The 27550-nt window shown below is 43.0% G+C and overlaps 1 protein-coding gene across 2 annotated transcripts in view; it reads left to right on the forward strand.

Moving 5' to 3' along the window:
- The window catches only part of Myo16 (myosin XVI), a 485099-nt gene that overhangs the window by 223283 nt on the left and 234266 nt on the right, over positions 1 to 27550 (forward strand). For both annotated transcript variants that reach the window (XM_028872308.2, XM_028872305.2), the window contains exons 10-14: positions 5076 to 5226; positions 12403 to 12513; positions 17857 to 17922; positions 20475 to 20602; positions 23707 to 23812. In XM_028872308.2, the coding sequence (XP_028728141.1) occupies positions 5076 to 5226; positions 12403 to 12513; positions 17857 to 17922; positions 20475 to 20602; positions 23707 to 23812 (562 nt within the window). The remainder of the gene's footprint in view (positions 1 to 5075; positions 5227 to 12402; positions 12514 to 17856; positions 17923 to 20474; positions 20603 to 23706; positions 23813 to 27550) is intronic.

The following is a 27550-nucleotide window of genomic DNA, read 5'->3' on the forward strand; positions in this document are numbered from 1 at the left end:
TAAAGATGAAGCAGAAAATGCATTTCTAATTGGTGCCTTTCATGGCTATTATATTATTGACTAAACAATGGATTAATCTGGTTACGAACAGAATAATCAATGGCTTGTTTTGTTCTACATGATTAAAAATGTGGTTTAATTACATTTTCTTCCCATTGTGTTGCCTTGACTCTGTGAGAAAACAGTAAATAAAAGGGGATGGGCTGGGGTTGTCATCTGAGCACTTTTCACATTTGTTTTTTATAATTTTTGATTGTGACATATTTTATCTGGTCATTTCTACTGTGGGGTTATGAATAAATATAACAGGAAGCAAATTGGTGTGACCAGACTGGCCTTGCATGAGGCGGGTTTTATTATCCGTGTGTTTATGGAGACTGGCCTTGGGGAGGACTTCTCTTAGAAAACATAGTATTTCCCTTCTGCTTCTTCTGATTCTCACTGGTAGATTTCTTTTAAAAATATTTTCTTTTTTTCACTCAAAGAAAATCTTGTTTGTTGACGAAAAATTAGAAAGCGCAGAAAACCATCACTCATTATTAGCCTTGCAGAGAAGCAGCCCCAGGGAAGACAAGCTGGCTGCAGACTTCGTTCAGGGCTGAGGTGGTGGGGAGAGGTGGGCCAGGGCTGCTGCCCTCACAGAAGCTCTTTCTTGGGAGCTGGTGAAAGTGTTTCATGAAGCCAGGGAGAAGGATGCTCATAAGTGTGGCAGGGGAGAGGACACAGATACTGATGGCAAAACAGTCAGACTCTGTCATTATTCCAGAAGTCTTCCTAGTTATCCTGTGCCTGCCCCATCAAGGTTAATATACAAATCATTTCTGTTTCTATATTAACTAAGAGTCAATGATTGTGTCAAATTCAAAATCACACTGGCAATCACACTAGAACATGGATTGTGCTGAAATAAATACAAGTCACTTAGGAGGTTTCAGTTAGGAAAGCTCTAGAATACTGATGAAAGAAATTAGCAAAGATCAGAATAGTCCAGTTGAGAGTTCTTCAGAATGACAAAATTCAACACTGCTAGTGTTGAAATTCTCTTCCTATCCATTCAGTCAATTAAACACATTCATCAAAATCCTAACAGGCATTTCTGTGAAAATTGACATAGATTTTAAGTTTCACATGAAAATATTAAGGCCATTGAATAGCAAAAAAAAAAAAAAAAAAAATAAGGCAAACAAAGTTGAAAGTCTCATGTGAGTTAATACCAAGGCTTCCTGAGACAGGGTATCAGTCAAGTCAATAACGTATTATATCAATGCAACACATGGCAGAACCCTGGAATAGACTCACATCCCTGTGCCAATTGATTGCTAATCAGCACATCCAGCTAATTAGTTGAGGAAAGACAGGTTTTGTTCTGGAAATGGGCGCTGAAACACCCAGACAGCTGTAAAAGAAGACCCTGAGCTGTGATTCATGGAGTCATGTAAAAAGGGGGGCACACAAAGGAGATCACAGAGCTAAATATTCCAGAATAAAACCTAAGAAGTGAACCTTGTTGATCTTGGGTTGGGAAAATAATTCTTAGATAAGATAGAAGAAAGGAAAAACTGAAGAGAAAAAAATAGTATACTGTTATGGAAATAAATGGGCAAGAACATAAGGAGGAAGAAGCAAATCTCAGTGTTTCATCTAAGGATTTGTATCCAGAATGTAGAATATGTATTATCTGAAAACAGAACCCTCCCCAGCACACATGATCAAAGGATTTAAGCCCACACTTCACCAAAGAGAAACTGACCAAGGCTACAAGAGGGTTAAAACAGCCAAATAATTTCTGAGAAAGAATAAAGCTCAAGTATCTCATTCCTGATCTCAAACTATACTACAAACCTGCTTAACCAGGGTGAAACTGGGTTGGAAACCGACAGAGAAAAAGGACAGAATAGAGAGTTCAGAGATAGACCTGAGCAGGTTTGGTCAGCTGGGCCTTCGCAGGGACACACGGTAGGGCAACAATGGTCTCCTCTGTACGTGGCCTTGTGACTACCTGAAGGCTGACCAGGCTCTTCACTTCACACTTGTAGAAAAATAAAGTGGAAGCTAATATAGGACTGAAATGTGTGGTTAGAAAGCACAAGACCCCACAGAGAGAACAAGGAAAACAATTGTTTAACATGGACTTTTCAGATATGATACCAAAAACACAAGAAACAGAAGCAAACATCCCCAAGTGGGACTACATCACACCAAAAGACACAGCAGGAATCTCAGTCAACAAAACTACAGTCAGCCAAGCCCCGGTGAGATGGCTCAGCAGGCAGAGGCACCTGTCACCCAGCCTCATGATTTCATGTATTTCCCAGGACCCACATCGTGGAAGAAAAGACCAAAAACTTGCATATGTCCTCCAACCAACTCATACATGCCATGGTGTGCACACATACATACACACACACACAATAAATAAATAAATAAATGTAATTTTTAAAATATCTAACAGAAGAGTTGACATTATAAACCTTATAAATGATAAAAGGTAAATATCCAAAATGCATGAGGGATTCAGAGACCTCAAGAACAAATGAGAACAACAACAACAACAAAAAAACCATGTAATTTAAAAAACAGGCCACGCCCTTCCATATTTCCCTGAGAAGACATAGCAGCCAGGAGTCTTTAGGAAAGTACATAACATCACTAACCTCAAACATATGAAAGCAAGAACTACAGAGAGATAAGCCCTCACCTGTTAGTATGGCTGCCATGGAAGAGACAAAAGGCAGTTCTGGGGAGGGTGCAGAGGGAAGGAGACTGCTCAGGCTAGGTTTTAGAAAACTGTAGAGGTTGCTCAGAAAATTCAATTTCACCTGCCTTGTGATGCAGGAACCCAACTCCTGGGCCTAAACCTGAAAGTGGAGACCCTAAGGACCCATCTGAACCCCGTGTTTATAATCAATGTTATTCATGATGAACAATATATAAAGAAAATTTCTCAGGGCCTATCCTTGGGTAGGTGGGAACTCAGGGACAAATCTACACTGGGAAATCATCAAGCTAGGAAAATAGTCCTGCCCTTTGTAGCAGCATAGATATCCCTGAAATGCATCCTATCCGATAGAATCCGGCAGGACGGTAAACACAGATGGCATACCACCTTTCTCAGGCAGAAAATCTAAAGGCTGATACGAAAGAAGCAGATCAGTGCCTGTGAGGGTTGAGGAGGTGGTGGTCACAGGCACAAACTTGTAGGTATAAAATGAATATATTCTGAGGTCATGCTGATCATGGGCACTGACAGACCTGTGAATCAATACCATTGAGGCCATCATTGTTCAGCAGGTGCCAAGCTGTCGTGATGAACCCTTAAACATATTCAGCTTTCATTTAACAACTAATATTTTAAAACACACAAGATTCTAATTAAAATCACAATGAGAAGCCACTGGCATGTTCAATAATTGATTCCAATGGGCACAAGAAAGGAGAATGAAACAAATTCTCTATGTGGCTGGTTATTTTGATTACAGGACTGTAAACACTTTTGTCACATCTCACTGGATTGGAACTGGGGTGATGGCTCAGTGGATAAGGCATGAAGACTTCAGTTTGGATCCCCAGAATACCTCTGAAGTTTGAGTGTGGTGCTGTGTACCTACGCCCCACTCTGGGCAGGTAGCAACGTGTGGATCTGGATCCTAGAGGCTTGCTGGACAGCTAGCTGACCCAGGACAACAAGCCTCGGGTTTAGTGAGTGTGAGGTATTTCCCTAATTAATGACTGAGGTGTGTATGTGGGGAGGGGGTAGTCCATTGTGGTGGAGCCATCCCTGGGCTGGTGGTCCTGGGTTCTTTAAGAAAGCAAGATGAGCAAGCCATGAGGAACAAGCCAGTAAGCAGCACCCCTCCATGGCCTCTGCATCAGCTCCTGCTTCCAGGTTCCCGCCCTGCTTGAGTTCCTGCCCTCGCTGCTTTAGAGGGGAACTGTTACATGGAAGTTTGAATGAAACCCTCCCCCTCCCCCAAGTTGCTTTTGGTCATGGTGTTTCATCACAGCAATAGTCACCCTAACTAGGACAGAGAGAGACCCTGTCTGGAAATAACTAGGTTGAGAAGCAGCTGAGGAAGACACCCTGATCTCAACCTCTGGTTTCCTCACATTCCTGCTCAGGCAAACACACACACACACACACACACACACACACACACCACACACACACACACACACACACATACACACACACACACACATGCACACACACGCACACACCCTTGTACTGTATACCTACAGTGAATCAATGTCACTGTGTATGAGGCAGACAAACGTTAACCTTAACAGAATAATTTCAACCAGCTCTAACTGGAATTATTACCTCCCCTGCACATCACATGGCACAGCTGTTTGCATACATGCCCTTGATAAAGGGGACGTGCATTTCTGCTTGAATGCTAACATTAAAGGAGATTGTTAACTTTGTAGGAAAGTGTCACATTGCAAATTCAGTAGTTATTTCATGGTGAACGTTAACGAATTCGGAGCTTTCTCTTGTCAGGGGACTTTAAGATGACAGGTGATGAAGTAACTTTTGCTGATTTCTCTCTTTGCCTTGTTTGAGCTGTTTGTAAGTTACACACATTATTTTGTGTTTTTTTTTTCTGCTTGTAATATGGCTGTCCTTAACAATATTTTTATTCTAATATTTGTATTTCAATAAAAACTCAAAATGTTGTCCATGGTTCTATATGTTAAATCCTAAACCCATTATATTTTAATCATGACTTTAACTTTCTTCATTTGTTTATAAATCCCTTTTCACATTTAAATACAGTGTCTAGTTCAACTGTGCGCTTCAAACAGCTTTTAAATTACCTATTGATCTTTCTATTACAGTTAAATGTATCTTGGTAAACATTTTCTTTTGGAGTTGAAATGAATGGATTTTTTTTTTTCAGAAGTGAAACTGAATGAAAGATGAAACGAAGGGAAAACTGTACATGTTTCCTGCAGCTCAGAGAACGTGTTTTTATTTGAGTAAACACACCTTCTGTGGCCCAGTCTCCTGTAGCTTTTGATTGATACAACAATGTTAGAAGAAAACTAATTGTGGTATTGATTGTTTCTCGTAGCGGTCCCCTGGTGCTACCAATCGCCAAGCAAGACAGTTTACTGGAAAAAGACATTATGTTCAAAGACACAACAAAGGGTCTGTGCAAGCAGGAGAGCCAGGACGGGGCCCCCGAGACCAGCATGGGGAGCAGCTGCAGCAAGCCAGAGCAGGTAACGGCGCTGCTTCCTCAAGTACTCTGTAAGGTCATGCTGAAAACCTCCCGTGTTCAAAGCTGAAGTCTGCTATCTTCCACGCGAAGATAAATTAATGAATACACCGGCTAGGGTTCTGTTTAAAATTCCTGTCAATGTGGCCATTAATGTGGTCATTAATAAATGCAGTTGTTATTTAATTTGAGAGAGGTTTGAATTTTACAGTCCATTATTAGCCTACTGTTGCATATTTTCAGGTATCTTTGACTGTGAAGTAGAATTTTTCTCTTTTTTCCAATTATTCAAATACACATCAGTAGGTCAAAGAGGCACTGAGGGACATTTCTTTTTTAAAGTAGCTATGATATCGCAGTGTGTGCGTGCGTGTGCGTGCGTGCGTGCGTGCGTGCGTGCGTGTGTGTGTGTGTGTGTGTGTGTGTGTGTGTGCATGTGCAGTCACTGAAGACTCAGTGCCCAGTTTAGGGCAGATTGCTTTGGTGCTTGGGAGTGCTATAGGCTTGAGAAATAGAAATTGATTTGCTTTCTTCTTTCACTGTGACAGACAAAATGATTTCCTGTGTTTGGAGCATTGTGGATGGCAGAGCTGGTCTCCCTCTTGTTCCTGCTTCGATGTCTCTAATTCAGAGTACCATACCTCACTCAGTGTTCAAATACCCTCTGTTCTAGCGTCAGTTTTGTTACTGTGAAAAAGAATACCCCAACACAGGCAACTTAGCAGACAACAAAGTTTACTTCAGCTCACAGTTCCAAGTCACGGTTGGTCATTTCAGGGAATTCAGGGCAGGAACTCAGATAGCTAGTCACATCACATCCACAGTCAAGAACAAAGAGAATAAATACATCATTACTCAATTGCTCTCAGTTAACTTTCCTGTTTCTTAAGCTGTTCAGGAGATTTCCTGCCTAGGGAATGTCACTGCCCACAAGGGACTTGGTATTTCTACTTCAATTAATAATCAAGATACTCCCCCATAGACATTTCTGCAGACCAACCTAATCTAGATAATTTCTTATTAACACTCTTTGCAGGTGATTCTATGTTGTGTCTCATTGATAGTTAACACCAAACAGGATACCCTCTTCTCAGGATTAAACTTTAATTAAAATTGCTTTAGATAAATCAAAAAAATGTTTGGGAGGAGGCCATTTGATGGCCATTATTTTGAAGTATTTTCTTAATTGGCTTACAGGGTATGTAGAAACTGAGATCAGTTAGTTACCACTAATGGATTTACTAACAGAATCATTACAATGTAGTGCTAATCCTCAAGTGCCCTGTAGTTAGTGATTATATGTGAGTTATTCTGTGTTACCATTAATTTGTCTTCAAGCTATTAAATATCTGCCTTGGCCTGGCAGTAGTATAATAATAAATCCTTATTTAATGAAAGAAGCACAAACTTGGCCCATTCTTTCATGTAAATGCTGAGATTCGGGTCTCTGTAGACAAAATTATTCTGTCTAGCAAATTAATAGATTTTAAGTGGCCATTTAATATGAGGTTTCTAGAAGATATAAAGCATTCTTCAAAACTAAGGTGATTTTTTACATCATCACAGCATTACATTGCATCTGTGGGACCTCGTAGGGTTTCTGTGTCCTTGCTATCAACACTTACATATCCTTGGCACCCTAACCATTTTCTGTACCTTGCCTCCTAGGAGGGCATGGTGGGGATCTGGGTTTAACTGACCTGTAGTACTTACTAAACCCATTAGGGTCCCCTCTGCAAGCCACATCACAGACATTTTGAGCAATGAGCCATTGGATGGTTCTCTGTAGAAGAGGCTGTGCCATATAGCTGCCTGGGTCACGCTCTGACATGCCACAGGAAAGTCTTGGAAAAGACTTTTCAAATCAACAAAGGACACAGTAACATTTTAGAAACAAGTAGGTAATGTGGAACATTTTTGAAAATTAAAGCAAAGCCACTTAGCATCTCTTCTGGGTCTTTATAAGATGCAGCTTGATCAAATTGTAACTGTGCAAATGGATAGTTAGTGACTATCTATGGATGCATCCATTCCGCAAAAGGCATAGAACAATTCCTGTGTGTGTGTGTGTGTGTGTGTGTGTGTGTGTGTGTGTGTGTGTGTGTGAAATCTCTGTAAAGGATCCATGTCTTGGAAAGCTTAGATGTGAGCACCAGAGCTCTCTCTTCTGATGACTTTGGAATCTTGATAACTACAAAGAGCTGCCTGTTCCCAGTGGGCTCTGATGCCATGATGGTCACACTGTGTTACTCTAAGTGGCCAGAGAGCACACTGCTTCTGCCGTCAGTCTAGTGCCTTCTCCTCCACCCAGTGCAGATGTGCAGCTGGGCTGAGAACCGGGGATTCCAGCTGGATGCTGGGAAGAGAACACGTGGACTTTCTGTCAATAGCAGCCATGCCTTCTCTACTTGAAGCAGAAACTGACTTGAACATCTTAGCCTTCTCCTTGGGTATAAGATGAATTTTATTGCCTTGGTGGAAGGCATGCCTCTTAATTTTTCTTGTTTTTATGATTTTTTGGGGGGGGTTAAAATGTATACTAATTTGCAGTTAATTTTGTCCTCATTTATTAATTGTTCAACATTCTTGCAATCCTATGTGTTTCCACATATATATCATATATCATATATATGTGTGTGATATATATATCACATTCCATATATATATCACATATCATATATCTACTCATCTCTCTGACTGTACATTTATCCACATAACCACATGTATACTTGTGGATGTATCTATATCATATATAATATTTTTGGGGAAAAATGCTTGCAAAGATGTTAATAGTAGGAACCTGATGATGGGGGTGAAGAACTCACCCAGCTGTTCATAGCACTTGCTGCTTCTGCACAGGATCTGGGTTCTAGTCCCAACACCCACATCATGTGGCTCACAACCATTGGCAACCTCAACTCCAGGGGATCCAGGGCCCTCTTGTGACCTCCACAGGTGCCTGCCTGCATGATAAAGATTTAGTTTCACATCTCTCCATGTAAGGACCTTTTCTTTTTAGAAAATGTATACTTTTCCATTTTCACTTTTTCTAGATTTCTCTTCTACCCAAGGATAAAAATTCCAGTCTGTGACTGTAGAATACAAAAAAAAAAAAAGAACAACAACAACAAAAAAACTTCACTTCACTGACAGAAGAAAACCTTCCATCTTGTCTAATTTAATCCTGCATGCCAGTCCCTCCTCTTCCTCAGGGAGTGTCCCAGTGAGGGTTTCTATTGCTGCAATAAAACACCATGCCAAAAAAGCAACCTGGGGAGGAATGGGTTTATTTGGCTTATACTTCCACATCACTATTCATCATTGAAGGAAGTCAGGACGAGAACTGGAACAGAGCTAGAACCTGGAGGCAGGCACTGATGCAGAAGCCATGGAAGGGTACTGTTTACTGGCTTGCTCCTCATGGCTCGCTCAGCCTGCTTTCTTATAGAACCCAGCACCACCAACCTAGGGATGACACCACCCACAATGGGCTGGGCTCTCCCCCATCAATCACTCATTAAGAAAATGTCATACAGGCTTGCCTACAGCCTGATCTTATGGAGGCTTTTTCTCAATTGAGAATCCCTCCTCTCTGATGACTCTAACTGGTGTCAGGTTGACATAAAACTAACCAGCATAGTGAGCATGTCCAGTCTTGCCTCCTCTCTGGCCTCCATTTGTGAGCCTCCTGTATTTGGTGATTACTAAGTGGGATCAGCACTTCTACCTTTTACCTTCACCAAGTGCCAAAAGGACACTTTAATAAAATGAAGCCAATTGTGTCCCTGCTGCTTAAGATCCTGGGCAGCTTTCCATAACCATTGGAACTATGTAGTCCTTCCTGTGGTCTTCAGGGATTCATGACTCCTCCTGCATACCTTCTGCCTTTTGCTACCACTCACAGCCATGCTGGATCCTCAAGGACTTCCCACACATAATCCTGATTATCCCCTTCCATCCTAAAAGACTTGTCCTTCCAAATAATTCCCACTTTGAACTTGCGCACAGCCCCAAATGAGGACAGTCTACATTAGCGCGGAGCAAAGTTTTCCAAAGATCTGCTTTCTTCTGTGTGTTTTCTACACTTGTGATGTTTTATTTATGCCCTTGCTTCTCCCTCCAGGAAACTGAGAACACACTGAGATGAAAGATAATATTTTCTCTCTTTCTCTCTGTCTTCACATCAAGCTGCTAACATAAAGTCTGTCAGAGAGTAGATAAGCTAGAAACATTGTGAACTACTGCCTATGTTCCCAGAGCTACTCATCACAGGCTGCCTCCCTTCATGCATGGTTGCTCAGTGGTAACCAGGCCAACTTCTAGCTTACCAACTCTGATAATTAATCTATTATCAGCTTGGTGGGATTTGAAATAACCTAGGAGACACACCTCCAGGGTGTCTGTGAGGGTGTTTTGGAGAGGTTTAATTGAGGAGAGAAGATCTACCTTTGAGTGTGAGTGGCTGCATTCAACTGAATAAAAGTTGTTGAATGAGTAGGGCAACAGCTGAGCTCTGGCTTCCCCGCCCCCCCCCCCCCCCCTGCTTGACACTGTAGACCAAGCTGCTCACTTCCACAGCCCCCCTGCCAGACATGATTGCCTTTTCCTGCCCTCTGAGCCCAAATTCTTCTAAATCACTTTTTGTCAAGTATTTGGTTACAACAACAAGAAAAATAACTAATCACCAACTATGTGGCTTTAGAGAAATCACCTCTTCCTACTCTCATCCTGAAATCCTGCTGAATATATTATCAGAACCCTCTGCCTTCATCCTCTTCCATGTGGGGTCTGGTCACTGTGGGCTGCCTTTGGCAAGAATCAGTTATATCCACTTCTCTTGGTTCCTTCTACTCCCTCATGTCCCTTGTTATGACCTCTGATGACCCCTCATTAATCATCAACCCAGCCAAGTATTTGAATATAGCCTGTCTCTGTCCTACCCTAGAAGATCTCACCACAGATAGTGTTCCTGTATCTACTCTTCTTTTCCCAAATAAATCCTAGCAAACCTTCAGCTCCCTCAACCATTATCACTGACAAAGTTTCTATTTAGCAAGAGGCCAGCCAGCAATGTCGACACCTGCCCACCACCCTCCCCCCTCTAGGGTGTCCCTCACGGAAGTTGTCAGAGTGGCCACTGACTTGGAGTCCCCTTGAGGTGTATAACTAAGCACACCAAAGCCACACACTCAGCCTCAGAGCTGACATTGGGCCAAGTTCTCCATATGAGTTGAGTCTTAGGGACAGGTGGCTGGTGATTGGAAATTTAGAGACCAGGAATATTGTATAAATTGGTTTTTCAATGAGTAAACGTGCCTCTGTTGGAATATTGTGTTTTCATGTAGAGAAATGGGGTGGTATCCATTGCCCAAGACCCCCTACCCATGGTGTCTTCTGAGTGCGTTATATAACACTCTACCCTCCTGAGCATCAAGATGCCCAGGACAGTCTCAACATGGGCAAGATGCAGCCTGACAGACACAGGAGAAAGGTTTCATCTTGTTATGTATTCACTAGCTTTGGGAGAAGAGTTCTAAATTTAGTGTTTTAAGATGTGTAATGATTTTCGCTCTGTAGATACTAACCTGATAAACAGTGATAACTATACTTAAATTATTCAGCATAGGAACACATAATAAATAATACAGTGTGCGACACAGATATGAAATTCCAGGAGAACATGGGCTGTGGGGAAAATAGAGGAAGCACAAGCCAGCTTGCTGTCATGTAAGGTTTCCTGGTATATCCCCGGCTCACAGGACCCTTCTTGGATTTTTCTCCTCTTACTTCCTGTGTCTGATGTAAAAGACCCTGCTCTATCTTGTCACGTGCCTACTGCCAGAGCATGCTTTGTGCCCATTAGATGAAGCGTGTGCCGTTCTCATGTGGAGGTTGCTGATTTTCATCTAATTAAAAGATCAAGTTCATCTAGATTTATTTGAAATATTTATGTTGAAATAATTTATTTGAAACAATCATTGAAATATTGCTCCATTTTATAGGTAGAAGGTGTTATTTTTTCTTCCTGATGGTTACCTAATGCACAGATATATTAATTTTAAAATCAATGCAAAACAGAATAAAAAAATCACAGGCCCCAAATCTGGGGTCTACACTGAAGACCTGACCCTGCTGACCCTGTCCTGTGAGAAAGCAGAAACTGAACCCTTGCCTTTCTATGTCCAAAATAGTAGCATTCGGTTAGCTTTGGAAGCATTACAAATGCTTGAATTTGTCAGCTGAGCTCTTCAAGGACTTGGTACACACAGATCTGACTTAAAGTTTGGGGCTAGGAGGGGTCAGTCCACATGCTGATGGTCTTCAAGCCATAAGGACCTTGGTACAAGATGCCATTCATGTAGTGTGTGTGTGTGTGTGTGTGTGTGTGTGTGTGTGTGTGTGTGTGTAGATGCACAACACACAAATTCTCATCTGAATAATTTTGTCTTCCTTGAACCACGTTAATCTCAAAGATGGGAGGAGAGAAAGAAAACCCACCTGAATCATCATGGCCAAATTAATTAAAGCAAGCAATTAATTAAAGCAAGCTTTTTTATTTGTGTACACAGGCTGCCTCTCCCTAAGGCGTGGGTTTAAGAGGTCAGCCCTGAATGTGAGGAAGACAGGGTTTTTATAGCTCAGGGTAGGGGATTTCCAAATGGGGGATTTGACAGGCAAGATAGGTAGGGTTACAGTAGCAGAATATAAGCATAGCAAGTTAGTCCCTCCTGAAACAAAGACACGAGCTTTCAAGGTGGGCATGCAAGGTGGTCATAGTCATAACAAGGTACTCAAAGATGGTCTTACAACCATTTGAAACAAAGGTAGGGTTGCATAATGGTTATAAACAACTTTTGAAACAGAGACATAATTGCCACTCCTGGAACAGGCCGTATAAAACCATTTGTAGTTAAGGTTATAGGTGGGGTATAGCCCAATCCTTGAGAAACAGAGGTTTAATCGTAAATAGGAATGAACCTAGTTTGGTTTTGCTATAAGACAGCTTTTAAGCCTAAGATGGAGGCAGGCTGGTTCTTCACCATCTCGCCTTTTAACAATGGAGTCATACTCGCATGGTCTCAGAAGTTCGGGAAGCTTCTGAAATTGGAACACGCACCTGTGTGGAGCTGATTGGAGAGTGACTAAAATTGATCAGGCCGACCTTTGTTCCACCCTGCAGGTCCAGCTCATGCCTCCTGCTCCCAGTGATGACCTAGCCACACTCAGTGAGCTTAATGACAGCAGCCTGTTGTATGAAATCCAGAAGCGCTTCGGAAATGACCAGATACACGTGAGTGGCCACAGAACTGCAATACAACACTGTGTCCCATTGACATTGAGAATCCCCTCTCAGGACCACAAATGTTGCAAGTGATGGGTCCCTGGAGGCTTCTGACCCTGGTGATGACTGGGGTTGAGTTTCACAGAGTTCAGGCTCATTTGGGGAAGGTTACCTGTGGTGTCTGGCAAAATTCCAAATTAAGTGTTAGCTAGTACTCTGCAGGTAGGCTGTGTGTTCAGTCTCAGAAACCTGGGACAAAGGGCTAACTGAGGCACCTAGTCACATGTAAAAGCAGATGCTGGCCAGCTCTCCTGGCATCATTCAGTACCTGTGGCTCCTCCCAGCACTTTAATGCCCTAAACTTCTCCTTGCCAGGGTCTGGGCTTCCCTACGCTTCTCCCAGCCTGATCCCTATAGAATCCTGCCATGTTGGCTAGGCAGTTCTCTTGGTCTCTTGGTCCTAGCTGCTTCTCCTGGCCGATGGCTCCTCTTCGCACTTCTCCCCATCTCCCTTCATGGTCTGATTTAGTCTCTGGTTGTGTTCCAGTGGACTCTTCCCTCTCCCTGCTTTCTCTCTTACATCTACAATGAAATCTTCTCTAGACTTCAGTCTTGTCCTCCTCCTTCTGCTTCCTTTGTTCAATCACACTGCCCTTTCCTGTCGCCCTGACTGAATGGGAGCTCTTTCCAGGACCAGCAAGACCTGTGGATGAGCTGCCTACCTGATCTCAGCCTGCCTCCGAGACCTTCACTTTTCCACTCAGGAAAAGGAAAAGGAAAGACTCTGTGGGCTGTGCTAAGTGCTGCCCCTGGCTGCACAGAGTGAGTCTGACCGCTCCCAGTCCTCAGGAAGTATCTATCTCTCCATGTAGTAAACTATGTGTGCATGATTTCTAATCCTGGTAAGGATTCAAAAGAGTACTGTTCAGATGGAGAAGGAATTAAAAGTGGTTCTGACCTTTTCCTGTATGTTACGTTTTCTAATTCTGGTAACGGTGCAGATAACCTGTAGTCTCAAGATGCATCTCGGGGGGTCCCCCCCCCCCCCCACATGCTGGTTGATTTTGTTCTGTTCCTTACAGAGCCCAGGACAATTCAGTCAGAATGCCTGTGGAGATTTCTGATTATGCATGAATCTGTCACACTCCCTGATAACACCCATTTAGTCCTAATCTACTGAGAATCTGATTAAGTCATTTTCATGTAAATGTGAAGGCACAAGTAATGAATTGTCAGGTCCCCATTAACCCCCGAAGCTGCAGCCCAGCCTCTTAAGGCTTCAATACACTGCCTGCCACTCTAAATATATTTAAAATTAAGCACGTGCATCACAGTTGTTGGAATTCTGCCATGGGCATAAGTGGTGAAACCTGATCTCTTCAGTCTCTATTGCCTCCCTGGTGCTTTCGGGAAGTGTTTCTTATTTTTATTATTTTTTTTAACTTGTTTTATTTTTGTAGTATCAAGGACTATAAATCCAGGGCCTAATGCATGCTAGGCAAGTTCTGTACCATTGATCTACATCCCTGGTCATTTGCTTTTTAACTTGAGAAAGCTCTTGGTAATTGTCTGTATCTCAAAAGGTCTTATTAATAAAATCAAACCTGAGGCCAGTTATTGGGGTGAACACTGGAAGATCAGAGAAGCAGAACAAGCCACAGCTAACCTCACCTGGCCAACTTCTCAGCTGGTCTTGTTTCCTCAAACTGGAAGCCTCTGTGTCCTCATATCCGAATGGCTCCCAGCTGAACTGTGCTGCTAAAAGCCCAAAAGCTTGAATGCTTAATCAGCCAAATGCTTCTAGTTTCTGGTCTTCACGCCTTATATATCTTTCTGCTTTTCTGCCATCACTCCCTGGGATTAAAGGCTCACTTCTTGGGATTAAAGGCGTGTGTCACCATGCCTGGCTGTTTCCAATGTGGCCTTGAACTTACAGAGATCCAGAGGGATTTCTGCCTCTGGAATGCTAAGATTAAAGTGTGTGTGCCACCATTTTCTGGCCTCTGTATCTAGTGGCTGCTCTGTTCTTTGACTCCAGATAAGTTTATTAGGGTGCACAATATTTTGGGGAACACAATACCACCACAATTGTCCAGGGTGGCCTGGAACTCAGTAGCATAGGATGGACTTGACCTTGCAACCCTCTGCCTCAGCCTTCTGAGGGTTTTATGCCAACAAATCCATGGAAAGACTGGGTTGGTTTTGTTCCTTAATTCCTTTCTGCGTGTCCAGTTGCTCTGTTTCTTAAACATCTACTCACCCCATCCACACTATGGTCCACCACCATCCCTGCTCTGGCAGCCCCACTCTGTGCTCCTGGGGTCACTGGGGTCACCATCACCCTTGCTCTGGCAACCCCATTCCATGCTCAGCCTACCAAGCAGCTGGGGTGACAGTCTCTGGTGAGGACACCGGTGTGAACACCTGGCTAGGTTCCCACTCCTCTTCCGCTTGTCTTGGGAATCCTGCAAATCCCTTTTAAGATGTACTCAGGATGCAGCCTCTACTTCTGCTACCCAGCCATGAGTCCTACTCCAACTGCGCATCTCACGCCATCCTCTAGGTAAAGGTCTGGGTTTCCCTTGACCTCCTGTCTGTTCTCAATGCAGTAGACGGTGCTGCCTGTCAGAACATGCTGCATTATGTCACTTTCTGCATAAAGGGATTCACGGTCGGTCATTCAGGAGAAAGCTAGAACCCAGGGACTGTTTCTGGCCCCTTGTGGTTTTGACCGTCGGTGCCACAGCTGTCCTGCTGATCACCTTGAATTCCTATGACAGTGTCACCAGGAGCACAGCACTCCTTGCTCCTCTCTCATCTGCACACAGTGGCCTCACTCACAGGGGACTTCCCATGACACCTTTTCAGCTTCACCTTGCTTTCTGTGTTCTCTCTTATGTGGTTTCCTCCGCAGACACACCGCCCGCTCATGGACTGACTATTCTCCTTATTTATATGTTGGTGTCTGTCTTCCCTACAGTACACACATAAGCACATATGCTCCCATGCATGTACATGTGTGTGCCACAGTAGCATGTAAGGTTCTTACAGACTAAATATGTGAGAATGCCTCCTAGATCAAATGCACCTTCTAGCACAAGAGAAAGAAGTTACTATGAATTTATCTGTGACAAACAGCTGAGTCTGAGATGAGCTATTAATATTTCAGACGCTGCAGCTGACCTGATCGTTTGACAGAATGTCTGTCTCCTTTTTCTGCATCTCATTTGTTGTGGGATGTCACTTTCCATGCCAGCTGTCCCCTGCTCAGGTCCTGAGTGTGTCACGTTCAATTGGATGAAATTCAGGGAATTTCCACAAGTCTGCCACAACGGGAAGTTCCCAAGCCTTCAAACAGAAAATGGCTTGCAGGTGATGAAGCCTGAGCTTGCCAGAAAATGCACAGAATAAGAACAATGCATGTCTGGAATAATGATTGCCCGCAGTACCAGAGAGAATACCACACACATCAGAGTCCTCTGTGGGCTGCAGAGAAGCCAGTCAGCAGTATTCTCTGCATAGAAACTTATGGGACTTGAGGCTCACCAGCTAACAGCCTGCAGAGTCAATGCAGAAACCCCTGGCACATCTGGCTAGCCCAGGGAGTTCTAAAGACAGTGCTGGAGCAAGGAAAATCCCGACAGGCCTACAATCCCTCGTGGCCCATCCCCCCACAGGATGCCTATGCCGGTTCTGCCCAGGTGGCCCTGGTCAGGTGGCAGGACCTCCCCAAGGAGCACTTCCGTGGGAGGTCAAATGGCGTGAAGCACCCGTGCTGGCCTCACTCTCCAAGGGCTCTCTTGTGACACACTGCGATGTCCTTTCTGATGCCTGCTCACTGCTCGAAAGATGCTTCTGGAAGAGAAGATGGGCAGAGTGATGAGAAAGCGACCCCTTAGGACAATGAGCGCAGGGAGCCACTGTTTCCACAGCTGAGAAAACCCCTTCACCTCAGAGCGTGGCCGGGGTCCAGTTTGTCAGAGCGTCCTCTTCAGTTCTGAGGGTTTCAATAGTGTCACCTTGGATGACTTTATCATAATGTTGAATCCTATTTCTATAATCATATTTTTGCCTATTTCAACACACATATTCAAGGAGGGCCTCAAGTTCCTTTAATAATTATCCCAATGTAAAATTTTTTCCCTCAGTGTGGAGTGCCTATTTGGGGTGTCCAATGTGAAGTTGAATAATTGATGGTAGATCTGCACAGGGAAGCCTTGCTGAAGTTAAAATTAGCCTCACCACCACTGTAAACAGCTACCATGTATTTTCTAGTGTTAACACTAAGCTGCCTTCGCTGGTTCCCAGTGTTCAGTAGGGCATTGCATCTGAATTTTCCTACCCTCACACCATGCTCCTTATATCCTCCAGGTTTAAACAACTGTTCTGTGTTTGGCTTAGAAGATACATGTCTACTGTCTCTAGCATCTGCTTTCTGGATGAATCATTGGTCAAATCAGTAATTATTGCAATTTTTCATCTGCTTATTCCAATAAACAAAACTGGAAAGTCTCTCTTGTCCTGGTGGGCCCAGGTTCCTCCTCTCATTGTTTGTCTTAGATGCTTGATGGTAGATTGATCCACCATGGAAGCATAGAATTGCCGTCTTCCTGGTTGCTGTGTCAATCTCTCATTATGAAATGCCCCTTTTAACCCCCAGTGTTGCTGCCTAAGCCACATCTCTATGGGTTGATGCCATCGGTCTGCTTTTCTGCTGCTGTTGTTAAATGTGTATCTGGCTTTATTCTTTTACTTTCAGACTGTCCTGATCTTCATATTTGTGGCATTTTTCTTTAAAGTAGCAATGTCTACCATTTCCACACAGTTCATAGTCTTTGTCTTTTAGCTGCAGTATTTGGAACATTTATATTTGTTGTTATTACAGACATATATGTACTTAAATCTCTATTTATAGTCTCTATTCCATTATTCCTAAGCCTTGATAGATCATTACTTCAACTTTGTTAATTAAAATGTTTGATTTTTGAGTTTTACAAACACTTTGTATCTTTTTTTAACTCTATAGTAGCATAAAATTAACTGTCCCATTTTCTTCTTACTATGAGTTTATTTCACTTCTATACTGTTTACCCAGGCTGAGTCTCACAAAATCCCTTTGCAATAAATTCTTAGAATCTAACCATTTCACCGGTTGTGTTTTGTGGAACTAAACCTGATAACTTCATTTAATTCGAATATGAATCTATATTTCTTAAGAATGTTTGAGTCAATTAAAAATATTAAAATGTGACTTTTATTGATTCGCCATGTTTCCTACAACGGTTTCTAAGTTATGTCATTTTAAATGATTCTATTTATGTGGTTGATGAACTATTTGCATCTTTTTGACAGACTTTTATCGGTGACATCTTCTTGCTTGTTAACCCATTCAAAGAACTCCCAATTTACTCCACGATGGTGAGTATAACCCCCCAAATATCATTTTAGCGTGACATTCATGGGGCACACATGTGTATGTGGTGACATAAAACTAAAGGAACAACTAATCAAACAACATTTTTCAGAACTGTTCTCACTTGAATTAGCACCATGGTCATGTTAATGTATTCTGAGGCAACTCAGGGAATCAAAGCTATTTTACCAAAGGTGTCTTTTACATTTAAATATGTAACTCTACTCCGATGGTGCCTACCAGACAGAATAAATTGAATAACACTGTGTATTTCCATGCATCCTTGACTGATTTGGTATAATGAGGTTTAGATCCCCTATCTGAACACTTGATTTCCTGCTAAAGAAGTTCTCTCTCTCTATTTATTTGTTTGTTTATTTATTTATTTATTTATTTATTTATTTATTTATTTAATGTGGCCTTTGCATCCACCTTCTGCCCTGCACACCCCCCAAATAAAACAAAATTTAAGAGGAAAAAAGGAAAAAAAAATGAAAGAAAATTTAAAAAGAGAAAAACTTAAAAATCTCACCATGGAAGGTGCAGTGTGACACAGTGAGTCTCTGTAAACCCCTTTGTCCATTTATTTTTACTTGCAAGTGTTCATTGCAAAGAGTCATTGGTCTGGTTCAAGGCCTCTGGTTTCTATTACCTCACTGATGCTGGGCCCTCCTAGGGCTACTCCTGCATATCCTGCTGTTTTCTTGTGTTGTGGAGATCCTGCAGCTTTGCATCTCCAGGTCAGGTCCTGAGCCAGTCCCAAACTTGTAAGCATGGGAGTTGACCCCATTTCACATCTGGCAGACCAGCCCTCCAGCTGCCCAGACCCAGACCCCAGGATATGACCTGGCCCACCCCATCATTCCCCCTATCTATGATCTGCTGGAGCATGTGAAGTTCTCTTAAGTTAGAGTCTTGGGGATGGGAGGTGAGATGTGCACAGGGAGTTTTCCAAAGTGACTGGGCAGTAATGCAGAAATTCCACAGAGTCTATCTGATAATCAAAGGAATTTATTCGGGGTTAACTCACAGCAAGCATAAAGGAGTAGGTCTCAGAATCCAGAGGGGTGGGGCGCAGTTCACAAGGTTCTCTGGAGAACTCTGCCTTGATCTGCAGCATCAGCATCCAAGACCATGAGGTAGCCAAGAAAGCCAGCATGTACTCATCCCAGGTCTTAAGAGTTCCCATCTAGGCCATGCAGGGGGTAAGGGAGCAGATACCTAGCAGTTACCTGCTGCTTACTAGGGGCAGTGCTTCAGGGTACAGACAACCACCCTACATCTCCCCCTTTTGTCTAAGGAGGAAAGTTCTAACCTAACACAAAACTATATATAATAGGAATAATTATCAAGGAGAAATAAAGGGTAATGAGGTAAACAAATGGAACTACAACCAACGAGAGCAACATCAAACAAGAGACATGTACTAAAATCCAGAGAAGTCTGGAGCATGGGTAAATGGCATGGCGCAGAGATCATTCCAAAAGGTGTCCTGTCCTAAAGAACCTGAATCTGATACTTAATATTTTCTATCTAAGATACAAGAAGATTGTAATTGTTAGTCTTAAAGTTGTACTGTGATTTCAGTTAGCTAGAATGACTTCCCACAGCAATTCACCCCTTGGGTTGAACAATTCACCTCTTGGTGATGCTGTCCAGTCACTTTGGAAAATTCCCAGTGCACAGAGTTCATTCACAGATGGCTATTGATAGGTATTTAGTTCATGGATGGCTATTGACTTAGTTCATGGATGGCTATTGACATGTGCTAGGGAAAGGCTTGGCACTCCATCTGTCCTTTGCTGTTGAATCATGTTCCTACAAAGTCTGCTGTAGTGATATATAGGCAGTGTACACCTCATGCCTGGTAAATGCATAACCGATGATCAATTCACTTCTAATTAGCAATGCCCCCTTTGAAACCGCCACACAGACCCAGGAGCCAGGCATGAGTAATATCATAGCAATAATGTAAGTACAAAAGCTGTGTTCTTTTGTGCTATCCTGTGAGGTGCCTGGCATTTCTTCATGACTCTGAACTGTTCCTGTCACCTGGTTTTTACTTAGTTCCTGTGTCTTAGAAGAAAACAAAAGTCCCCAGAAACCAGAGCACTGAGAATACTAGCAGTGAGTCCCAGTGGCAGCCATAGGTCACCAGTCACTGAAATTAAGGTGATGGCATTGCCATAGCTCTGAGAATTGTGTAAATAAACTCCTGTGCTCACAATCCCAGTGATTTTAGAGCGCTGGCACCAAGTATTGGGGAAATTGTGTGTAATGTGAAATGCCACAGTTTAAGTTTATCTAATGGACATTTACTGGACTGGAGTCTTGTGAAGTGCTGTTCTTTAAGCCATCAGAATAGTTTAAGGTGTGTGGACCAAAAAAAATGAGGATAAAATCTAAACCTCCATGTTGTCACTATTGGACTGAGAGAAGGGTGATTATGCAAGTGTTTTCTAAACACCTCAGGTTTCAGTTTCAAGATTTCCTCTCCAGCTGAGTGGTATGCGGACAGAAGTAGATGGTTCTTCCTTCTTTGATCTGCTGCCCACAGGTGTCCCAGCTGTACCTGAGCCCCACAGGCCAGCGCAGCCCATCACTCCCACCTCACCTCTTCTCCTGTGCAGAGAGGGCCTTCCACAGGCTGTTCCAGGAGCGAAGGCCGCAGAACATCCTCCTCAGGTGAGTCAGCTTGTCGTCACATGCAGGCCCCAGGACTGGGGTGTGTTCCATTCCCCCACTCACGGTGTCTGCAGTATGTCTTTCCAATAAGCACCTTTGTCTTGTTAGAAGGGACAGACAGATTTTCTCTCTCTAGATAGGTCACCCCAGGTGCTTGTCTATGCAGAGCCCATAGTAACCAACAGCTGGAAGCATACTTCATCTTGAAGATTTAAAACAGCAACACAGTGAATCTGCCTTCAAGTAAAAGAAACACACAGAGAGAAAAGTTTGCTGAATGGCTGGTTCTAAGCTGCTGCTCCATGCTGGGTCCTGACAGGCTTCAAACTGCAGCTTTATTTAGTCACAAGGCAGGGTTTCCCTGGCCTGTTGCTGGTATTCACCTCGACTCCCATTTCCCCCTGGATGCCTCTGGAGGTGGGTTTTCTTGGAAACGTAAAGCCATTTTTCAAACCACAGAAAGACAGTTTACCCTGGGATAAGGTTTCTCTTCAAATGAAGATGTGAGGGGAAGTGCCACAGGCGGGGTGGGGTGTCATGGCACTTAGAGGGTTCTAGAAATAGTTAAGGATTAAAATCAGACCTGGGCTACTGTCTCTGGAAAGGCCTTTCAGTGTGGGCAGCGTGGTTGTTACTGTCCACGCTTCTCTCTCTCTCTCTCTCTCTCTCTCTCTCTCTCTCTCTCTCTCTCTCTCTCTCTCTCTCTCACACGCACACGCACACGCACACGCACACGCACACGCACACACACACAGTGCCCATGCTCACATGTATACTAAAACACCTCCTTCTTCCTTTTTTTTTCTTTTATCCTGGCGTGATCGGACACCAGACAGCCTGGGAATCGAACCTGGGTCCTCTAGAACATCAGTCAGTGCTTCTAACCACTGAGCCACCTCTTCTCCACACTTTCTTAATAAACTGGACATTGTGGGGGGGGCGGAGAGGCGGCTCTGGGGGCTTTGCTGAGAGTGAGCCCACAGTGTCCTGTAGGAGCGCCATGGGTAGACGACCTGCCTAAATTTGGTTTGTCCCAAATTCTGCATTCATTTGCTCATTGTAACTCCCTCCCCCAAACGCCTCACTAACATTCCCCCACTGATGTTTCCTGAGGACAGATTTTAAAGCTAATAATGCTTTTTTGAGGGGAAAAAAAAAAACAACACCTCATTTCTTCAGTTAGGTTAAACAGCAGCCTCCCAAGTCCTTATAAGCAGAACTGGATCTCAGGTGACAAGACTCAGTGGTGGCATAGTCACCTTGCCCTTCTTTTAAAGCTGCATACAGTGGCATGGTCTCCACATGGAACAGGGTGACAAGGGAGAAGGATTCAACCTTTTCTACCCCTGCATTCAGGTTGTCCCAAAAGAGCTCAGCGGGAGCTAAAAACTCACCACCGACTGTGTTTTTCTCTTGTGCCACAAAAGTAGCGCAGACAGATGGTAACCCAGATTTTAGTCATCAAACGTTGAATATCCCTCTAGGGCTTGGGGAACCCCGTAGAAAAGGAAGCAGGAAGAGTGTAAGGGTGGGGTGGAGGAGACACCAAGAAAATAAGACCCTCTAAATCAACACGCTCAGAGCTCCTGTGAACTCACAGAGACTAAAGCGATATGCACAGGATGTGCATGGATCTGCATCGGGTCCTCTGTGTATATGTTATGGCTCCCAGTTTAGTGTTTTTGTGGGATTCCTGGGTGTATGAACATGGGTCTCTGTTTCTTACATCTTCTCTTGGCCTCTTTTCCTTCTGTTTGTTTTTTTTTTTAATCTTATTTTAAAGATTAAAATAAGAAGCCTTAGAAGCCTGTTCTTTTTTAAAAAGAGAGACAGTGAGATGTGTCATGTAAGATGTTTCTCTGCTCCTATCATGTCCAGTACACTAGGCATGGACATCATACTATCACTTTGTGTAGGTTGAATTATCTCAACATGAATTCTCATAGATGGTGCTGTGTGTCCCAGCATACATCACATTAGGAGATACCCTACACAGTATCAGTTCTATGCACCAAAGGATGCTCTATTTTCATATGTTTTAGATCATGTGTAGTGTGATAGGTAATCACAACCATTAACTTTATGAGATCTAGAATGACCTTGGAAAAAGACCTCTGGACATGCCTTGGGGGAGTTATTGATTGAATGAACTGATTAGGAAAGATGCTGCCATTTATGGATAGCACCATTCCTTAGGCTGTAATCCTGGACTGCAGAAAATGGAAAAAGCAAGCTAAGTACACGAACTAGCTCCTTCTAGTTCCTGACTGTGGGTACTTATTGACCAGTTCCCTCAAGCTCCTACTACTTTGAATTTCCTGCCATGCTGGGATATATTTTTTTAACTTTTTATTTATTCTTTCTGTCTTTCACATCATGCATCTCAATCCCATTCATTTCCCCGTCCCTTCATATCTACCCTCTGCCTTTGCAATCCCCCTCCTCCGCAATAAAATAAAATTTAAGAGAAAAAAAAAAAGAGAGAGAGACAGAAAGGAGTTGATCCAGATGAAATGGGAAAGGAGGTGGGGAAAGCTCAGAGGAGCAGAGGGAGGGGAAACTGTAATTAAGATATATGATGTGAGAAAAAATCTATTTTCAATAAAAGGGGAAAAGTTGAATATCTTTTTCTATAAATTAGCACCAAATGGAAATTAGTTTAATTTTTTTAACTTTATTTTAATGTCACATTTTAAAGTTGGTGACTTTTTTTTTGTCCCGTAACGCACATGAATTAGGGCAGTCGAGTTGAGAAAAGGCAGGGGGGAGCATTCTTCAAGTTGAGAGTTCAATTATTAAAATTTCAACATTTTTCTAGAAAATTCCGTTTAATTAATTAGAAAGTGGCTTGCCCTTCAGCCGCTGGAAGACAGGTGTCAGGTGGTCCTCTGGAGTTAATGACGTCCAACACATCACTGTGAGCGAGACAGAACACGTGCCAACTCGGGTCAAACCCATCAGATTCAAGAGTCAAGCCAGACCATCAACTCCCTGAAAGTGTGTGCTACCCTCCTACCATCTCCGGGTCTGAGAGTTGCCCCTGGTTCTTTCTTTGTCTCCATCTTCTAAGCCAGTGAATGTGTGTTCCCCTTATCTTTCCGCAGTGGAGAAAGAGGGTCAGGGAAGACCCAGGCCAGCAAGCAGATTCTGAGGCACCTGACTGGCAGGGCCAGCGCCAGCCGCGCCATGTTTGACACCAGACTCAAGCACGTAAGTGGCTTCTGTTGAATATGTGCCGAGAGCAATGTCACTTGCAAATGCAAGGATGTATCGCCATGGTAAACCATAGTCAGAATTATAGACAAAAGAAAAGATCTTTGGGTGTTTGCACAGAAAGTCCCTCCCAGGCTCATACTCCTGCTGAGGATTGCCTGAGAAGCAAAGCTGGGAGCATCCTGAGAGCTAACGACAAAGCTTCAGTGTTTTTAAAAGAAGTGGATCCAGAAAACATGGATGGTTTTAATCCATAGCTATTCATGAAGCTGGGACCCTCTTCAGCAACACGTCAGCCCACTCCACGACTCTAAGGTAGCAGTTGGAGTCAACCTGGGAAACCCAGCAAGCCCATGGTCTTTATTTAAACATGCAAATGCACCAGCCGCTGATACTCCCAAGTGAGAACATGAATAAATCGGCGCGGTTATAAGATAAATGCAGGTTAACTAATGGAAATAACAGAATCTATTGACTTAATTGAAATGACAGGGAACAATAGTCTCCCCTCTAAATTACAGGCTAAAATAATCATCTATTAAAATGATTGTTGGCGAGAGCCCAGGCGCTGTAATTTCTAAAATGTATTCTGATCACTTTATGTAAATTGGCTTTGCTGTTTAGTTGGAGTGAGTAACTTCTCATTCCTGGGAGTAAGTTAGAAGTAACTCCATCCAATCTGCTGGTAACGGGGAATCAGAGCCATTGGTTCTGTGCAGAAGTCGAATGGAATGCCTTCTAACTCATATGTGGGTTTTCCTCATTCCTTATGACACGTTTTAATTCCATGCTAACTGTGGGAGTCCCCCACTTTGAATATCATCCACATGAATATCGTTGTCTAAGTTCCTGAAGCTCAGGGCAGGTTCGGCCAAGCATCCAGGGAATAAATGGATCTATGCAAGTGTCAAATGAATTTGTGAACCAACTATAAATCTGTATAATGTTACAGGGCATCTGTGCAATGCAGTAGATTAAGGGGCTGCTGCATCCTGTGTGAGAGAAAGATTTGGTTAGCGGAATCTTTTAGCAGTGAGATTGAAAGTGAGAGCCAAATACGATGTGAGGAAGCTCTCGGGTGACTCAGGAAGGGCAGGAGAGCTGCCCTGAGAGACTGTGAGCCCTCAAGAGTTCTGCACCTGGGCCTAGCCCATGACAAACACCTCCCGCTGGAGAGGCTCTGATGTCCAAAGCAGACTGTTGTGTGAGAGGAAAAGTCACTGATGGCTTTATTCAGTCAGTAAAGATGATGCTAATGGAAGGAAGCTGGATAGATAAAAGTGAGAGCTTGGCAGCGGGCGTTGCCAGTGAAAGTCATGTGGAGGGTGATGAAGGAACCTCCCGTCATGGACGCCAGTGACAGACAGCCTTGTCAAAGCTACATGCAGCCCAGAAGAGCGGCCGGTGGTCCTGGTGCATGGTGCTCCAGGAGTCATGCGGAAGGAGTAAAGACAAAGAAATAGCTGGGTATGAAAGATGCTGGGGAGGGAGGGTGGGCGCTGAGGTCCAGAAGTGAACCTGCTCACCTCTCCAGGTCATACACTTCTGAGGCCACATAGCAAAGGTGTTTGAGATCCAGTCTTGCGCTAGAGCTGCATCCTGTGAGACAGAGAGAAGCCTGCCAGGGTGTTTGCTGTGTTCCATGTGCTGAGGGGAAGGTGGAGACCCGTCCACTGAGGAGTTGCTTTCTCCACGGAGAAGTTGCTTTCTCCCCGGAGAAGCTGCTTTCTCCCCGGAGAAGTAGCTTTCTTCCCCTCAGTCTGGGAGCAGCTAAGCCCCAGCAACAATGTTTGGTCTCTAACCTCTGTCTCTGAATCTTGAAGATCAGAAGCAGGGTTTTTCCATGTCATTGGATTTATTGGAACAGAAAAGCCACGTTTTTTAAGAGAAATTGCCTGGGACTTCTTGCCCATTGCATCCCAAATGAGTTTTAGGTTCATTCAATTCTGTTGCAATCATTTAAATAAGCCTTTACTGAAAAGTCCCTTTCAGAGGGGAATGACAGGCTCAGGAAGATTGATAGATGTGAGGATATTCATTAAGGAGCCCATGGACCCTTATTTCTAGGACATACAATATAATTAGCTAAATTGCACATGGTCACTTTAACTATTGAAATTTACAACACATTATTAAATGGAAAAAATCAGGCCAATACAATTTTAATCAGTAAATATTGAGGGTACAAGTAGGCACTTTTTTCCTGTGTATTTTTATTTAAAATTTTGTGGCTGTGTGCTGTTCCCATAATTTTGTTTCAAAGTCAAGGGCGACAGCAGAATCCTGTTAGGAGTTTTCCCAGCATTTCTCTTCATACAGTTATTTAGCGCCACCTATTGGCTGACTAGCTAATACAGAAGAAAACTGGGCTTTTTGGAGCTTGGCACTGTCTTCTGGAAGCAGGCGAGTGCACTGAACAAGTCTGTTAAGAATTTACAAATCTTCAATTCTACAGTGGCTTCGGCTTTATACCGGTGTCATACCTCACATGTCTTTATTGCTAATCCAACACAAGTTGGATGAGGTTAACAGTATGAAGCTGGGATTAAGTGTGTGACTCTGCACCCGGATTTCTGGGTTCAAATCCCAGTTAGGGTATTTGGAGTCTATGATCCTGGCCGCTGGCGATTCTGTTTCATTGACAGTAAAGTGGAGACTTTGATGATAAATGTTGAAAGCATCACATGCATACACATGTATGTCTGTGCAGATGCACTGCCTGTTAGAATGTGGGTAGTCTACAGTTACAATGGAAAGAAAATAATTACTTGTCATGTGTCTGCTCTGTGGTGGGCACAAAGCTTTACCCACACGACACTGAAAAGCACCAAGAAGGAATTCCTCTGTTAGAGTAAAGGAGGATGGGGTTGGAGGTCGAATGCCTTAGAATGTGCCATCTACTAACTTGAGATGGGGAGGCAGCTACTGATGGGGGCGGGGCATGTGCATGTGATCATTGCCCCATGCTTTCTGCCTGGGAATACATCCTCCATTATCTATGATACGCTTTCTTGTAGAATAATATAACCATCACTTTATTGTTAAATACAACACAGAAATGCACCAAATTTAAAATATTCTTAAATTCATCCTCTTATGGCTTTTTAAATAATTATTTTGTAAAACATTTGTGCAGTGAGAAGAAATCACAATATTAATTTCAACATATGCATACTTATCTATTTGGAGTAATGTTAAAGAAAAATAAGAGTATACCAATCACTAATTATTTTGGCGGAGGGTGGTCCAATCACACCTGCTATCAATTTGGTTATATTAATTTTCAGGCCCAAATCATGGAGTTTTGTAAAGATTTAATGTGTCTTCAGAAATCCAAGCTTCAAAACCAGATGGTTAAACACATTTCATTATCATGGTTAACATTTTTGATTTGTAATTGGGATCAAAGTGTTGCTTTATAATAGTTAATCATGCAAAATGCTTCTCAAATTAGTAAGTGCCTGAGTGTATCAAATTCCAAAAAGACTTTTAAAAATGAACTCAAAACATTTGTTAAAAATTTATAATAATGACCTCAGAAATAATGTCATAAATCAAAGAGTCTAGGATGAGGACCCAGTGACTCAGTAGAGGGTGGCCCTTTTGCGTCTGGTGGCTGAGTTGGAAGCTGTATTTAATGTATTTGTAGAATGTCTTAAAAGAGAAATAACATGCCAGATTTCCATATATTTTGGAGAATTGTTTGGCAACCATCTTTATTAGAGTCACAGTCAA

Source organism: Peromyscus leucopus, chromosome 17, assembly GCF_004664715.2.
Source record: "Peromyscus leucopus breed LL Stock chromosome 17, UCI_PerLeu_2.1, whole genome shotgun sequence".
Classification (NCBI taxonomy): Eukaryota; Metazoa; Chordata; class Mammalia; order Rodentia; family Cricetidae; genus Peromyscus; species Peromyscus leucopus.